The 16,775-nt window shown below is 51.7% G+C and overlaps 1 protein-coding gene across 3 annotated transcripts in view; it reads left to right on the top strand.

Moving 5' to 3' along the window:
* The window catches only part of MINDY4 (MINDY lysine 48 deubiquitinase 4), a 137,417-nt gene that overhangs the window by 92,144 nt on the left and 28,498 nt on the right, over positions 1–16,775 (top strand). For 2 of the 3 annotated variants that reach the window (XM_077120512.1, XM_077120521.1), the window contains exons 10-13: positions 451–552; positions 2,237–2,300; positions 3,404–3,469; positions 8,850–8,917. In XM_077120512.1, the coding sequence (XP_076976627.1) occupies positions 451–552; positions 2,237–2,300; positions 3,404–3,469; positions 8,850–8,917 (300 nt within the window). The remainder of the gene's footprint in view (positions 1–450; positions 553–2,236; positions 2,301–3,403; positions 3,470–8,849; positions 8,918–16,775) is intronic. The other variant, XM_077120529.1, reaches the window with a different exon arrangement.

Genomic DNA, 16,775 nt, shown 5'->3' with positions numbered 1-16,775 from the left:
TGCCTGGATGAGATGTTGTTCCAGGGGCCTGGGTGGCAAGACTGGTCATGGCCAGGCCAGGACCATGCCATGCATTTCCTGGGTTTTACAGCAGCTCCAGGTAAGGCAGCTCAGGCTCCTGGACTCTGCTGAAGCTCAGGACCTTTTCTTACACACACCTTTGGGCCCTGCCAAGCCTCAAGAGCCCCCTTAGCTCACTTAGGTGGTTTCTTCTGCCTCCTGCTCCTCCAGACCCATCAAAATGTCTCTCCTGCTAGGGTCTTCATCTGAGGAGGCTCCTCCCCCCACCCCAGGCTCTTGCCATGGAATCCCTGGGCTGTGCCTCACCGCTGGGCAAAGGAGCAGATAGACATCTGCTGGTGGATACAAGCCAGGGGCAGCTCCAGGAAATTCAGCTGCCCCTGGCTTGTATCTCCATCAGCATAAACTCATTCCCTTTTTTGTTCTCAGGCAGCTGCAACCTTCAAACGCCCACAGGACCCACTGCCTTGCCTTGGCCATCGCGGACATTCTGTGGCGGGCTGGGAGCCAAGAGAGAGCTGTGGTCACACTGTAAGTGGTTCCAAGGGCCATTTTGCCAGTCCTCAACCTTGGCTGGCAGAGGTGCCAGCCAGTTGGCTGTGTGATGTCCTGTGCTTGGAGAAATCACCCTTTGCCGTGGGCTGTCCATGCTGAGGACATGTGCTCACAATCCTCCTAGCTGCTGCCCAGAGCTACATGTCAAAAAGAGCCAAGCGAATGGGCCTGGAGTTGGGGGCAGCCCACAGTGGACAGAGGCCTGGGCTTTCCGCCTAGCTCCTGGCACCCACCCTGGTCTCCAGTCTTGACCTCAGGGTGGGGGGCCTGTCTCTGCCCCACCTGCCTCCCTGGTGTTCTGTGAAGTAACTGGTCTGAGAAAACCACTGACCTTACAGCCCAGTTTCCCTTTTTCCTTTCATCCTGAGACTGCAAGGAATCAACCCCTAAGGTTGACCAGTCACCACACCACTGATTTGCACTGCCCTTCCCAGTCTCCAAAACACGTTCTCGCTTGCTCTTTCATCTGGCTTCCCATTCTATTGAAAGGAGACCCAGAAGAGGTTGCACACAGCCTGAATTCCATTGCCCTGACTCAGGACCATCTTTTTCCTGCCTCCCTCCTATCTGGGAGGATGCCATCCCCACACAATCCACAGGCTTAGTGTGCTGGCCCTGCAGCCTGGCTCTCAGCATAGAAGCCTTGCCTTATCCCAGCTGCATGGCAACTTTTGGGGCCAAGGTCCAGTCTGGTGGGACCTAGTGGTCAGTACAGCATAGTGGATATGAGAAGGGACACTAGAATCAGGCTGTCAGTGCTGCTATTTCCATATGTGTGATCTGGGGTGATTTATTTAAACTCTCTGTGCCTTATCTGTTTACTCATCTGGAAAATGGAGATAATAATTATTGCTTAAGGTTGTTGTGAGAATTAAATGAATAATATAAATCAATGATATGTGTGATAACATCATAGAAGTGAAGTGCTTAGGGCAGTGTCTGGCACTTACTAAGTCCATGTAAGTGTTAGGTGCTATCATCATCATCATTGCTGTTACTATTGGGAGTGTCTCTTTGTTTCACTTGCTCCAGTAATTTTATTAACCGTGGCCCTTAGGACTGGCTTGGAGCTGAGATGGGGAGAGAATTCAGTTTCTCTCTATTATACAAATTGGGAAACAGAAGTCCAGAGAGGGGTAGTGGCTCATTCAAGGCCACACAGCAGGCTCATGGCCCCAAACCAAACCCTCCTTCTAGTTCACGCCTGAGTGGGCTGCATACCCCATGGATACGGGTAAACAAATGCTCAGTGGGGTAGGGGTATGGCCTGAGTGAAAACAGAGACTGAAATTCCTCCTGTCCCTGAAAACCAAGGGCAAGTCAGCATTCCTTAGTCTGGAAATGTATTTGTCAGTTGTGAGTGAGGGTTAAGCTTCCTCCTGCCAGGGTTTTTGGGTTTGGTTAGTTCAAGCTCTGCCTCTGCTGCTTTTTTTCCATTCCCTTAAAAAATTATATATATGTATATTTTACTAGTGGAGTTCTCTGGATGTAGACCAGTGGGTGAGTTCAAACAGGGGAAAAACGAGAACGCCTTGGCTCCCTTCTTTTCCCCAGAGCTACCTTTTTATATGTCCTCATCTCACAGCTCACGTGGTTTCTCCTGGCTGAAGGGTGTGTCTCCTCTCCACGGAAGCACTCATGATCTCTATTTCCTTTTTAGGGCTTCGGAAACACAGCAGTTCAGCCCAACAGGGAAATACAAAGCAGATGGAGTCTTAGAAACAGTACGACTTTCTGGAAATTTATTATGCAAGCTTTGGCTTGGTTGGGGACTGTCTCCTTGCATATAAGGAAATCCTTCCTCAGCTGGGGGTGGGCCTGCCCTGCTTGCAGCCCAGACCACTGAACCCTGCAGCTGGGGTGGGCATGGGGGCAGAGGTATGGCGCCTTTGAGGATGGGCTCTTGGCTGTATGGCCAAAAGGGTGACCTGGACTTTGTCATCCAAAGGTTTTACAGAAGTTCCACTGACAGTCTGCCCCTAATGTCTTCTGGTTAGACCCCAGCCTTCTCTGTGTCCCTCTTGATATTCCTTCAGCATCTTCTCTAGGATTATTATGGGAGGGTAATAGGAGTGATGATGGAGAGGGAGAGAGTTTTGAGAGTGGGGAAGAAATCCATAGGCCAGTGTACCAGCTACAATGCCAGACCTAACCCTTTGGCAGATTTGCTAAAAGCTAATTTTTCTAAGACAAAGTAAGGAAAAAGGAGAGAGAAGTGTGAAAATTCAAGGAAGGTGAACATTTTCACCAATCAGCTCCCTCATCACTGAGGGTTTTTTTTTGACTAGTTGGTTTCATTGGCCTAGTTTTGGGCACAGAAGCCTCACTTTATTGAATGCTTTCTGTAAAAGTGTTTTCTTCCTGATCTGCCTGGAGAAGTCAAGGAGGGCTGTAACTCTTGCTTCCTTTGGTATTACACTCAGGGCACTGCTTGATGGGGCTTTGTCCCAGCCCTTGTGATTGGGATGTGACATCTCCCACCCCCCACACCGCCCCATCCCCTGGAGATAGCAGATATTAGAGCCTGGTCCTCACCTAGTGGGGTCATGCCTAATGCTGATCCTTTGCTTTAGTCCCACGATGTCTCACACCCTGGGGTCTGCTGCAGGGCAGACAACTCCAGGAACTCCAGCTGGACAGGGCCAGACTTTCCATTGCACACAGGTGTGGGTGGGTCTCTCTGTCCTGGGATCTCAAGAACGTTGTCCTCTGCCTGCAGGGAGATTTCCAAGTGGGGTTTTGTAGCTGCTGAAGCCAGAAGTTAATCCAGGGTGGGTGCCGAAAATGGGACTTGGACAGTTCACCATGTGTGTTTGTTTCTTCTTAGCTCATACTCCACAGTTTGACCTGCTATGAGGAGCTGGTGACTTTTCTTCAACAAATCATCCATCAGGTATGAAAAATGACTTCATTCTGTAGTATGTACATCCTAAGCCCTCTTGTTTCACTTGGAAGGAGACTCGAGGGAATTGAAGTCCTACCCCTCGTCCACATTCCAGGAGTGGCGAGGAGACCAGGAAGGCACTGATGCAATGGGGGGATTTGGGCTGGAGAGGAGTGGACTTGTGGGGCAGAGGCTCCAGTCTCTGCCGTTGCATCCTCAAGGGTGGTGCAGGACACAGGGTTCAAGTTACAGCTATAATTAGGACTGCAGAAAACAGAGCTGGGATGGGTCAGGGTCGGAATATGAGGAAGCACCCATGACTGCAACTCGAGAGATTTCTCTCTGTCTGAGTATGCCTCTGGAAGTAATGAACTCTGTGTCACTGGAAAGGGTAGACACCAGCTGGAGAAGTTGAAGAAAGTGGACCCTTGGGCTGGGTTGAAGGTCTGAGGAATGTTGATGGAGCCACTCCCAGGAGGGGACATTGCTCAGTGGCCCAGGGAATGCTCAGGCTGCTGGAGGAGACCCACGTACCCATTGCTGGCTGAGAGATGGGGCAGAAGGCAGCCAGGGCCTTAAAGTGGCACAAAGGGCTGTGAGAATTGAGGATAGGGCTGTAGTGTTGCTGGCTCTCGGGAGATGGGTGTTGTGTGTTCCAGGGGTGAAGATCGTGGTCTCCGGAGCTGGCTGGCCTGGGTGTGGATCTGTGTTACACCCCTGCCTAGCGCTGTGACCCTGGGCCACTTGCTTAACCTTTCTGTGCCTCAGTTACCTCATCCATAAAGCGTGAATGATAACAGGGCCTGCCCCATAGCATTGTGCAAAGCATCTAGAATGACCTGCCTTGCTTGATGTACTCAGTAATGTTGGTTTTGTTGTTGGTGCTATGGTCACCATTATGTGTATTAATTATGGCAATCTTGAAAGACATGTGGATGAAAGGGGAAGCATAACAAGGCCAGGGGCCCCGATGACCTCTGAGGTCCCTGCCGTCCACCAGGCCTCATGATCCCATGTGTCGGGATGGAAGGTGAGAAGAGTGTTAAGGTCATTCTCTCCTGGTGCATGGACATGCTCTCGTTCCTCCTCTCTGCCTTCCTTCCACACTCTGGGAAGTGGACACAGGTCCACTCTCCTAGGCTCCAGGGAAAGCCTTGGGGGGTTGGTGGGAAGCCTGGAGCGTGGGGATCTTGTCTGATGTGGGACCAGGCCTAAAGCTCCTGCTGTCAGAATGCCCTCCCCTGGCACGTTTCCCTGAACAGTCAGGGTCCCATTGAACAGCCTGGGACAGGGCAGGGAATGGGTCCTCAGGTAGGTGGGGCCTGCCCCGAGAACAAGGGAGGAGCCATGAGGTCACTGAAAGTTGATGAGCCTGGAGTCCTCCCACAGCAGAGCAATTGCTGAGGCCAATGGCTCAGCCCAAGGAGTAGCCTCAGGCCCTCCCCACTGGGCTGGGCAGAATGACTTCGTTTCTGCCTGTCTGCTCTGTCTAGCCTGTCAGGGAAATGTGAGGGAGGGGCTCTGACATGGGGTGGGGGGACGGGTCCTGGCGTCGGCACTGGGAGCCCCGGCTGCCCTGTCCCTTGGTCCCTTTCCCTGGCTCTCTCTGGCTCTTCACTGGAACATGCCACCTGCCATGCTGCGTGTTCACTGCCTGGCCCAGCATGGTGGGAGTCCCTTGGGCAGGGACCCAGCCACCTCCTCTGGCTCTGTGGAAAGTCACTGGACCTCCTCTGGAAAATGGAAGGTGGAGTGGTGATCAGATCATTTTCAGCTCTTACCATGGTTCTTCATGAAGAAGTGTAAACACATGGGAAGGAATGCTTTCCACATCAAGTACCTGTCCATTAAAATAAGCAGGAAGCTGATATTAAATACATCCAGAACCTTGTGATAACACTGTGATTCATATGAGACAAGCAAAGCCTGACAGCTTCCATGTACCAAGGGCCCCTGTGTTCATGCTGACAGGGCAAAGCAGAGTGTGGAGCACTGAGGCTGGGAAAGAGAAGTGACACATGGGGCTTCATGGGGCAAAGACGAGCCCGGTGGGGATTGCTCAACCACGTGGAGTTCTGAACCTCCACCCCTTGCAACAGTGGACCTGGGGTGGCCCTTAGAGCCAAAGTCTTCAGCATCCGGTCTATAAAACGGGGCCCCCCTCCTCCACCTGGCCTGTACCCCAGGAAGTCGGTGAAGCCCAAGCCAGACAGTCACTGTGAAAGGTGCCCAGAGAAGGGGCTGGCTCACGGGCCAGAAGCCTTCTCCTTTCTGTAACAGCCTGGGCTCAGAGGAGTCCCCCTCCTGGGCTTAGCTTTGGTCCCTACTTACAGGTTGTCGATACTTGGCCTCCGCACTCTGGCAGGCGGGGTTTTTCCCTTGCAGTTCAATTTATGTTTCTGCTGGAAGCAGCTGAGCTGCCTCAGCACTTCCCTAACCAAATTCATTTTTCATGGCCTGGACCTAAGAGGGGTTCATTGTGCCAAGCCTGGAAATGAGCACTGAACCATCCCTGCCCCCAAATAAATAGCCGCCTTGCTATGTTTTCATTACCACTCACCCTCAGGGCGAGGTATCTGGCCAGCCCCACGCGAGCTGGGGAAGATGTCCCAGCCCCTACTTCCGACTGGGCTGGGGTTCTCCCGGGCCTCCGAGAAGTGCGGGAAGAATGGCCCCTTTTTCTCAGGTGGCACCCAACATATTTTGCTGGACTTTAACGGTGGTTTCCGGCCCAATTGCCTGCCTGAGCCTGTATTTCAATGCAGGCGAGTTGCCCTGTGGCCTCCCATGATTTGGCCACTTGAAGTCGATGAGACAAGTTTAATAAATGTTTTTAAAGTACAACGGAATGTTGGTGCCATTATGTCAAGGGCAAGAAGCCCCAAGCAGGGGTCCTTTCCCCACCCTCTGCAGTATTACCTAAGCAGTCCACAGGGCAGTCATATCCAGGGCTCAGGGCACAGTCTCCTGGAGGGTTCTGCAAGGATGGTGGAAAATGCTGGCACGTAGTAGTAATGAGAATTCTCCACATTTACAAAGAGACTTGGGGCTTGCAATGGGCTTCTGCATTCATTACTTCATTGCACTCCTGCAAATAAATAGGCAATGCAGGTGTGGTAGAGGGGAAGCAGACCAGGAAAGCTGCTGTGGCTTCCCCAAGAGAATGTGTGAATCCATGGCAGGGGTAGACAGGCATTACAGAAGAGGAAATGGAGATTAGGGAAGCTTTGCATCTTCCCCAAGATGAGATGCAAGTCTGTGCTGGAAATAGATGGGCATTAATAGAAAGGGAAGCTGAGTCTAACAAAGCTTTGTGACTTCCCCAAGGCAGCATGCACATGTGTAGCGGAGCTGTGACAAGGGCATTTGTGGCCCATGTCCTCCGGGCCCATGTCCCCCCAGGAGGCCACATCAGCATCACTTGCATTTGTTAGAACGCCTCCAAAGACATTGTCTCCTAGAATGTCCACAGTAACACAAGGGCATACGCAGTGTAGACATTTGGCATTCTTATTTTGCAAATGGGGAAACTGAGGACCACAGAAGTGAAGTGATTGTGCTGAGAACACAGAGTTAAGATGAGTTGATTTAAGATTATTATTTATTCATTCATTCTATTTCTACTTCCCAAAAAGATTTGAAGTTGCTTATAAAAAAAGATGTACTCAGGGTTCTACTGTGTTCCAGCCATAGAAAACTGGCTGTTTCTTGCTGTTTGGTCTTTGTACTTGCCTGGAATAGCATTCCCTTCTCTTCCGATTCCTGCTTATCATTTGGGTTTCTGTTTAGACATCACTTCCTCCAGAAAGTCTTCCACGGCAGTCCTCCTCGCTTGAAATCTTAAGTCTGTAAAAAGTCCTTCCTGTGTGTTTCCTGTGTATTTCCCATCAGAGCAGAGCCCCTTCCCCAGTCTTTTAAAGTTGATGAAATTTCTTTCTACCCTGCGTTTCTTGTTGGTGAGGGCAGATCTGTGTCCACCTTAGTAGGGAGGATCTGCCTGGCACAGAACATATGCTCAATTTTTTTTTTTAATGATTGATTGGTGACTACTTGAATCACTGAAAGAAAGACTATATTTTGAGGGAAAGAAAAAGTAATTTTATCAGAAGCTTGAGCTGACATTACTCAATTGAGCACCTTATTTGGCTCTGAGTTTCCTGGCGGCCTAGGTAAAATTGGAAACATAATAAATTATACAATCCTCTTTGTATATTATACTGTTATACCAGGAAAGACAAGAATTTTCCTGGTTCTAAGTCCAGAAAGAACCTGATCAAGCAGATCCTCACATAGTTGTAATTGCAATATATTCAGTTCACAAGAAGTGGTGTTATTCCTGAAATGGGATGATGAAGGCTTTACACTGACTTGAGACGAGGAGAAGGTGTTTCTCTGGGGGCTCGGTAGTGACGTGGTCCATCCCAGTCGGCTGCAGTCCACTGGGCTTACTGGACAGGTGAGCAGAAGCCAGCACAACACGGCTGACATGGGTGTGTTGTCCTGTTCTAATGCTTTACACAGATGAACTCATTCATTCATCACAAAGAGCTGAGGACAGTAGCTACTGTTATTCTTGCTTTACAGATGAGGAGATTGAGGACAGAGAAGTTAAGAAACACAGCTGTGGTCACGTAGCTGGGAATGGCAGAGTCAGGATTTGTCAGGCTCCAGAATTTGTGTGCTGGGACTCAGGGACAGGCGAGTGAGGTCCTTGCCTTGGATGCAGAGTTTATGGGGGTGTCAAAAAACTCTGTAATCCAAGTAAATAATATTTTAATGAGATTTTTTAAAACTCAAAATTCAGCCTCCCACCCCCGAAACTATGATGAACAAATATCAGAAATGTTAAGAATTTCTGGATCTGACCCTGAACCTGCATGGCTCACCTCACTTGTCTCACACTGACCCCGAGGCTGCTCTGACTTTATCTCTCTGTTGCTCTCTGCACTGAGCCAGCTCTTCAGAGGAAGGGCTCTGGAGTCAGCACACCCCCTGGAATGCCACCTGTGCTGCTTCAAGCTCAGCTTCTGAGTCTCAGCTTCCTTACATGGTAGAGGGCAACAGTGATATACTCATAGGTCTGTTGAGTATTAAATGCTGTGACGTATGTAAGACACCAGCCCGGTAACCCACACTGCTGTGATTGCTGCTGTACCATTAGCCTGGAGGACTCGGAGATTATAGATGTGCTCTATGGGGGCCACTAAAGCTGGGGGCATCCCATCCTTCAGGGGTCTGCCTCAGAGACCCAGTCTACCCTCTGGGGCCAGGCTGGAGGCAGGCTGGCTCAGGGCTCGGCTGCTCCCTGGGGTGTGGCCCTGCAGCAGGGCCTGGGGCTGAGAGGGGAGAGGCAAGGATTTGATGGGGTTCATTCCTTTCTCCCCTCCAGTTCGAAGCGGGCCCCTACGGATGCATCCTGCTCATTGTGTCTGCCATCCTGTCCAGGTCTGTGGAGCTGTGAGTATCTCCCTCCCTCTGAGAAGGGCCCCAGACGGAAATGCCTTGGGCTGGGTTTGCCTCCCCAGAGCCCAGGGCAGTGCTTGGCGCATAGCGGGTGTTCAGTGAACATTTGTTCAAAGGATGAAGGACCCGCTGGAGCCTGGAAAGTGAGCAGTTTCATTCTACACTCCCACATGTTCAGAGTTGCCCTCTCCGTAGTTCTTCCATGTGTGCCAGGGATTTTGGGGGACTACTCGAGAGCACCCCTGCCCTCACAGAGCAGGTACCTACTTGGGCATATGTGTAAGCTGAGACCCGGGAGAAGTCCTAGGGTCCAAGAGTGTAGGGAAGGGAAGACTCACTGTTCGTTAGGGCAGATCTGGAGGCAGCATGGAGGAGGTGAGTGAGCGTCCAGGGCCAGCCTCTGAGGAAGTGAGGCAGGCTGGTGTCAGGCCAGGTTGGAAGGCTGTGTTACTGGGCAATGGCCATGGATTCTTTTGTTTGACACACTCAATAACCAATTCCCGAGACACTGTAGTTTCAAAGAGAGAAAAAGTTTATTACTAGGCACGTAGTAGAAGAGCAGATAGACTGGTGGCCCAAAATCTGTCTCCCCGAGTTTAGGGGCTTCAAGGTTTTTAAGGATTTTAGCAAGGGGAGATGAGGTCATTACAATTTCAAATACCAAGTTCAAAGCAGAAAAGGAGAGTGTTCTTATCATTTCAATAGGAGAACATAGACTGAAAGGAGGGAAGGCAGAGCTATCACTTCAGTACTAAAGGTGTGAGCTGCAAGAAAGAGACAAGAGAGACTAGCAGAGTCTAGCTGATAGGATTTACAAATGTCTGGGACTGAAACTAGTTAACGTCTGACTTCAAATTCTTCGTTAGCATTAGGGCCTTTTTCCTACAAGAAAATGACCAGGTAAAGAGAGTACCAACTCTTACATCCACAAAGGCACAAGATAAGGGCTTTTGCAATCATTTCAGATATCAGGGCAGCTGAAGTATGGTTTAGGAATATATATTGTCTACTCCAATATACCAGAAAGCAAAAAAGAAATATCTGTATAGTGATTTAGTGATCAAAATCATCCCTTAACTCTTAATTTCTCATTTCCAGCTGCTTGTGCCCAAACCCTCCCACTTGGCCCCTGGAAGCAGGGTGCCCGGCAGGCAACAGCAACTGGGCATCCTCCTCAGATGCAGCCTCCTCAGCTGGCTGCCGTGCCTGGCTTTCCTCCCTTGCAATCACTTCCCAGGAGTCCTTCTAGGTCTCTTATCTGTGTCTGCAGCGGCTTTATGTTACCACGGAGGATAGAAGATGAATAGCACTTTAATAGTTTTGCAAAGTACCTTTGATAGCCCCATTCACTTCCAAACCCAGGCAGACCCTGGAAAGCATGAAAGAATTTTCATTTTGGAGGGTGCTTGGTGGGGGAAGTTGGGGCACAACCCTAAGCAGGTGGTCCTGGGAAGTAGGAATGCAGACCGAGCAGCTGGGGAGACCTGGCAGAAGAAGGAGACGTGCTGGCCCTGACCTGGGCCTCTGCAGTGGGTGGGGGGAGGCTGACGCATGGGCTCCATGGCTCGTGCAGCCCGCTGGTCGGCCTGCTGCTTGCTACTACTGACCTTATTAAATGTGTGTGTGTTCACAGCATTTTCTAGCAGAATTTTCCTCCTAATCCTGTCATAATGATATGATTCATTCCTGGCCTGAGCTCACGTGCATGGAGACCATAAGCCGCACTGCCTGTTACCCAGGCCTGGGTTTCCTAATCCCTGGACGGGCAGGGTTGGGCAGGGGGGCCCTACGTGTATGCATGAGACTCCTTTGCTCACTGCAGGGAAGCTGAGCTCTCAGGAAGGGCCAGGCCCTGTGAGGAAGCCACACTGTGTTAACCCTGTGCCCTCAGCTTCCCCATCTGTACAGGGGGCCCCTTTGGCTCTGGATGTCCAGGATGCTGTGCTCTGGCAGTCTCTGCTCTGGTGGTCCCAGGGATGGCTGCCATAGACCCCTACTCACCAGCTTCAGAGCCCACTGACACTGTTTACATGGGTGAAGGCTCTCAGGGCCCAATGCCCAGGCTACTCTTCATGTTGTCCAAAGCTGGGGTTACTTTTGCACCCCTCCTCCCCCCATCCAACCAAGCCGGGCCATCCCCCAGCCCCCGGGGCATTGGTGTGAGGTAGGCCTCTGACTGGATCTGCACAACCTCATGCTGAAGGGCCTGAAATCACAGTCCTGCCGTGCCCCTCCCCTTCTGCCACCAAAACCACATGCACCTGCACAGGCTCTCTTAAGGTCCAGCTGGAGTCACCTCTCTGTGCTTCTTCCCAGGGAAGGAGAGGATGTGTAAATAACAGCCCCTTTCCCCCGTGGCCCCTGAGGACCTTCCCTGGGTCCTGGAGGCAGATAGTTTTCAGGCCTCCTACTGGGGGCTGGGGCAGCCTTAGGGGGCATGGACCTCCATCTCCCAAAAGGATCTGGAGAGAGAAGTGCTTCAGTGTTGGACTCGACAGGTGCTGGTTTGCTTTTGTCTTATCCCTTCAGTGTCCCCTCCCCATCCTCTATGAAGAAAACAGAGGAAATTCTAGTTGGCAGTAAGGATAATAGCAAGCAACATCTATTGGGGCTTCCTATGTGCCAGACCTTTTGCCTTTAACATTTTACAAGTGAATCTCATTTAATCTCCATAACAATCTTATTAAGTGAGTGCTATTATGATGTCTGTCCCCCATCACTACTTTTCAGATGGGGAAACCAGGGCTTTCAGAGTTAAGTAGCTTGTCCCAAGTCAAACCAGAGAGTACCTGGTAGATCTGGTCCACCCCAGGCAGCCTGGCTCAAGTCTGCTGTTTTGATTTGTTGTTTAAAGACACAAGCTTGGGAGCAAAAGAGGTTTCAGGGCCTAACTCTTTCCTCCTCTGGACCTGAACTTCCTCTGTAGGATGGGCTGGTGACACCTGTCTCACAAGATTGAATGAAGCATTAATTGCATGGTCCCAGGGGCAGCAAGCCTAGAATAATGGCTGCTGCTTGGGGGATCCTAGCCTGCCAAGCCAGGTGCTCCCAGGGTCCCTTTTGGTCTTTCTTTGCCCTCAGTCTTGTTGCGGTGGTGGCCACGTGCCACCTCGGTAAACAGCCACGGGAGGTCCTACAAGCTACTACCAGCCTATCCGCAGGGACACTCACCCTTGACAAGCACTTCCTGAGCAACTGCTGGGCTCCTGAGCCCTGTGGGCCCTTGCTTGAAGGGAGCATAAGAAAAGCCAGTGGGAAGGCCAGTCCCTGCCCAGGGTGTGGGCAGTCCAGAGCATGTACTTGCAACAGAGACCCTGTTCCCTCATATTTGTGCAAATTCGAGAAAACTTACTTAGAGCATCTGAGGGTATCACCCTGGGGTAGAGCTGAGCTGTCCTCCCTGAGGTCCAGTGGGCTTCCTAAAAGGGGCAGGAGCCCGGAGGAGGAAAGATGGAATGATAGTGAGGGTGCGGGGGTGTTGTGCAGACATTATTTGAATTACACTAGCATTCCTGGCATCTCCGAATGTTCCCACGAAGGAGCTGTGTGCTCTCACTTTCAGAAGGGGAGTTCTGCACTGTGGTGCAACACTCACTGACGGGTTCCATTACACCCAAAGGGCGCTTCCCTCCACTTCCTGACACCGCCCCATCCCAGCTCTGGGAGGTGGGGGTGGGGGTGGGGCGGTTGTGCCCAAGCTTGGCTGAGCTTGTGGAATTCACTGGGCCCAAGTTTGTGAAAAACCCACCCTCATTCCTGCCTATCCTGAGGGGTTAGCAACTTGCAAAGTCCTTTCTTTATGGATGTTTGGACACCAGGGTGCAAATGCTACACAGCACAGCCTCATGTTAGACTGGGCTCAGGGCAGCTGGTCCAGGAGGCCCAGCTGGGCTGTCCAAGGAAAAGCAGCCACATGTTGTCTGAGGTGCCTGGCGGGGGACCTGGGCTCCCATCTCGGCTCTGCTACTCACAAACTGTCACTGTGCCTTAACTTCTTTATCTGTGATAGGAGGCTAGTGATTTTTAAACTTTTTCTGTAGAGAAACAAAAATCTTTCTTGTTTTTCAAATAAAACTTTATTCTGAAGCTTGCTCTACAAAGCAGAGGCAGCAGAACTACTTTGGTTAAAGCAGCAAGAGGAGAGAGGGTGAGCCCTGTCTTCCCCTGGCCTGTCCTCCAACCTGGCACCAATACCTTCTGCCCAGCCATGGCCCTTGGGAGCTTTCTTTGGAGAAGCCCAGCTCTGCAGGCTCAGCTGGAGAACCCCAGGAGCCTACAAGCTCTAAGTGCATTCCAGCTCTAGCGTTCAGCTCCACCTTTGCCAAGGAAACCTTTGAAGCTGTCTCAGAGTGATCCTTTACTCTCTGGGCAATTGAAGCAGTCCTGTAGCCAAATAGATAACAGAGTTTTCCAAATCACATGCTGTTCAGCTAGGGAGTAAATTCTTTACTATCCAGGGTGTGTATGTGCTTGTGGTGGTGTGATGTGTGTGTAGATGGGAGAGGTGGTGAAGCTGTGTGCCTGGAAGTGAGATAACGAGGGTGTTGGTGGCTGGGTTTGAGATTGTGCAAGGGGGCAGCTTGAGTGTGTGTTTGTGCATATGTGTGAGAGAGAAAGAGAAAGAGACAGAGAGAGCGAGTGAGAGAGCATGCAGTCCCTCCTCCTTGCATGGACTCTCTGACTTGTGCCTGGACAGTCTCAGAGGGGTCCACTCTGAGCACAGGTTCTGCCTTTGCACCAGTGTTAGTGCCTCCTGCACACTGGCCATTCTGGCCCAGGCAGAGCCAGGGCGAAGGCACCAGGGGCAGCTTCCAACCTCAAAGGCTAGAGGCCCGTCACCAAGCAGGCCTCTGAGGTTTGTTTACCCTAGGGCTATGTGCAAAGCCTTGTGAAAGTTCCATTTTTTTCTTTCCCACTTGATTTCAAGTCATTTATTTTATTTTCTAAGATCTCAGGTTGCTTACAGTAAATCTCAGGCAGGCCTTCCTGCTGCTTTCCAAACCGCATGATTTCAGCCTCTCCCCAGAGTGCTCTCTCAAGCCCCAGGGATGCTCGATGCCCTGGCATTAGGGCCAGCTCTGAGCCAGACCTGGGTGGCCCCACTGGCAGGTGCTGCAGCCCCTTGGTGGGGCCAGTGATGTGCCACGGCCCAACCAGGCCTGGCATGTGGGATGGCTGGCAGTGCTTGCCCCATGGCTTAGGGCAGGGGAGGAAATTGCTATGTGAAGAAAACTTTTTCATGTGGTGGACACTTGGCACTCTTTACGTGGCAACGAAGGCAATCTCAAAAGCCCCAACAAGGAGTAATCTGTCATTTACAGAAGTGATTTCCGAACAGCAGGAGCTAGTCACCAAGGGCCAGGGGATGGCACTGGGCAGCATCCACAGCAGTGACTCTGTTGCTTTTTGTAGCGCTCTCCAAGAGATTAAAAACAACAACAAGAAAAGGCTTTATTTCTTCAGGAAATAGCCTAGAAATAAGTGTTAGCCATGAGCGTTGGTAATTCAATGGCAAGTGACAGAAACTCAATTCTTAATCAGCTAATGCAGAAAACAGCGCTATTAATTGGTTTAGGGCAGAAGTGCAGGGCTGTAGGAATGGCTGGATCCAGGAACTGGACAAGTGTCTTTGGGACTCAATGCCCCTTCTTCTGCCTCTGTCCTGGCTGTGTTCTCAGGAGGACCTTCCCACGTGTAGGCTCTGGCACCCCCGGGGAAAGCGCCTTTCCCAGTAGCATCTCAGCCTCCTCCTTGGGACATGCCCTGCCCATTGTGGGGCATGTGAGCAGGGGGGCTGTCCCCAGAAGACAGTTAAAACCAAAAGAGGTCCAGCATGCTGGCCAGGAAAGGGGCGGGAGAGTCATAGAAGTTTGGGATGCATTAAAGAGAGGGAGAGCAGATAGGGATTTGGAGGCAGATGTGAATTTACATCAGGCCCCCAAGAGCTCCTGTGGTAAATGAGGATAAATGAATAAAAAGCTTTTGGTTCCATCAAGTGCAAGCCTAGCTCACTAGGGAGAGGCCATCTCAGGGAGGTGAAAGGGAGGAGGGTTTGTGACATCAGGCTCCGAGCAGGGACTCATCCCTGTGGTCCTGGCTTCTTGGTGGGTCCAACGAGCTGTCCTGAGTGGGAGGGGACAGGCAGGTTGCCTGCCAACCTTCTCCTCCACCCTCCCTGGGGACCCACCCTAACTTTTCCAGCCCAGAGTAATGTGGCGCTAGCAGAACCACCCAGGCCTGGAGCCCCGACTCCTGGGCTTCTGTCTCTATGCAGCCCACAATAGGCCCCTTTCCCTCTCAGCCTGGGTCTCTTGCCTTTAACCCGGATGCCAGGAGGGCCTTTTCTGGATGCAAGGGCCTTTTCTCTCCCGATGAGCTGAGAGCTTCTGACTATAGCTGGGAAGCAGGAGGAGAGGAACTTCCTCAATTAACTCCAACTCAACTTTAACCTCGATTCAGATTAGGGCAGAGGCTGTACTAGTGAATGCTTTTGGCAGAGCTGTCTGAAGAGACCTGGGTAATGGGAGTGGGTGGGGTGCCCAGAGGACCTGTGGGTTCTTATGTCATAGTGGGACCCCCTCATGGAAAAAGCGGATGCTCCACCCAGACTCTGCTTCCTGAAACTGACCCCGTTTCCTCTCTCTCATCCCAAGACAAATTCAGGCCTAAAATCTTTCCTTGGGAGTCCCTGCTCCTCTAACCCCGACCCTACCCCTCCCAGTGAACAGAACTCTTTCCTGTGGCCCCTGACTGGTCGGAGGGTGCCAAGCACAGGGCTCCTCTTGGGGACCCCAGGAGGTCCCCTCAACCTGCTGGCTGGAGGCTCAGGCTCAGCAGGAGGTGGAGGAGAGGGAGCAAGCTTTCACAACCATCCTGGGCCTTTGAGCTCTTGTGGCAACTCGAGGGACAGCCCCATAGACAAAGGGCCATTATCCCATTTCATAGATAAGGGGACCGAGGCTCTGAGGTCAAGTGCAGGTGAGGGGCAGAGCTCACCCCACACTTGAGTCTCCTGGCTCCCATCCTAAGACCTTATCTGTGCCTTGCCCCTCTCCCCAGCTGTGTTTGCTGACTTAGAAGGAAAAGTGGAAAATGGGATCCCAACTACGTTCATACCAACCTCATGCCTATCTACTCTGCTCCACTCTCCAGTTAATTTCAGCTGGCAGGGTCTAGGCCCAAGCTAGCTGACTTTGCCTGAGCCAGGTCCTGCTGCTCCACCCCAGAGGGCTCGGGTGCCCAGAGGAAAAGGACAGGCCTTGTGAGGAGAGAGGTACTTAACCTTCTAGAAGAGGCTTTGCTGCCCTGCCAAGCTCGGATGCTGGGGTGGGGCGCCCGCTCCCACCTGCCTCTGCATGCCTCCTGGAGCCAGCGTCTGGAAGCTGTTCCACCCTGGCCTCCTTTGTAACTCCTCTCGGGATGAGCGTGGGCAGGCTCACTTGATTTAAGACCCATTTGCCCTGTGCCCAGTGGGCCAGGCAGACCCAACCTACCCTGGCTAGCCTTTGTGGTTCTCACTGCTTGGGGCACAGCAGGCATGCAAACACCCCTTAGCAGGTGTTCTTAGAGGGAAGGGGCAGGACTCAGGGGAAGAGAGATGGGGAAGATTTGGTGATTTGCAGAGGAGGCGACATTTAGCAGGGCTCTAAGGGATGGGTGGGAAGGGTTTAGCAGAGACACTGTTGGAGGCTGCATGAAGTTTGGTTGGGAGGGAAGGTGCTGGCATGTGGGGCAGGAATGGCAGGTGGTGAGATGGAAGGCAGCTGGGAAGGCTTTGGCCAGCTCCCATGGAGCTTGAGCCACTTTGCTTTCACCTTCCTCCAGGCAGGTCCCTGTCTCTTCATCTTGTAAA

Source organism: Tamandua tetradactyla, chromosome 1 (genome assembly GCF_023851605.1).
Source record: "Tamandua tetradactyla isolate mTamTet1 chromosome 1, mTamTet1.pri, whole genome shotgun sequence".
Classification (NCBI taxonomy): Eukaryota; Metazoa; Chordata; class Mammalia; order Pilosa; family Myrmecophagidae; genus Tamandua; species Tamandua tetradactyla.
The sequence above is the reverse complement of the archived record's forward strand: the minus strand, read 5'-3'. Positions and strand labels throughout refer to the sequence as shown.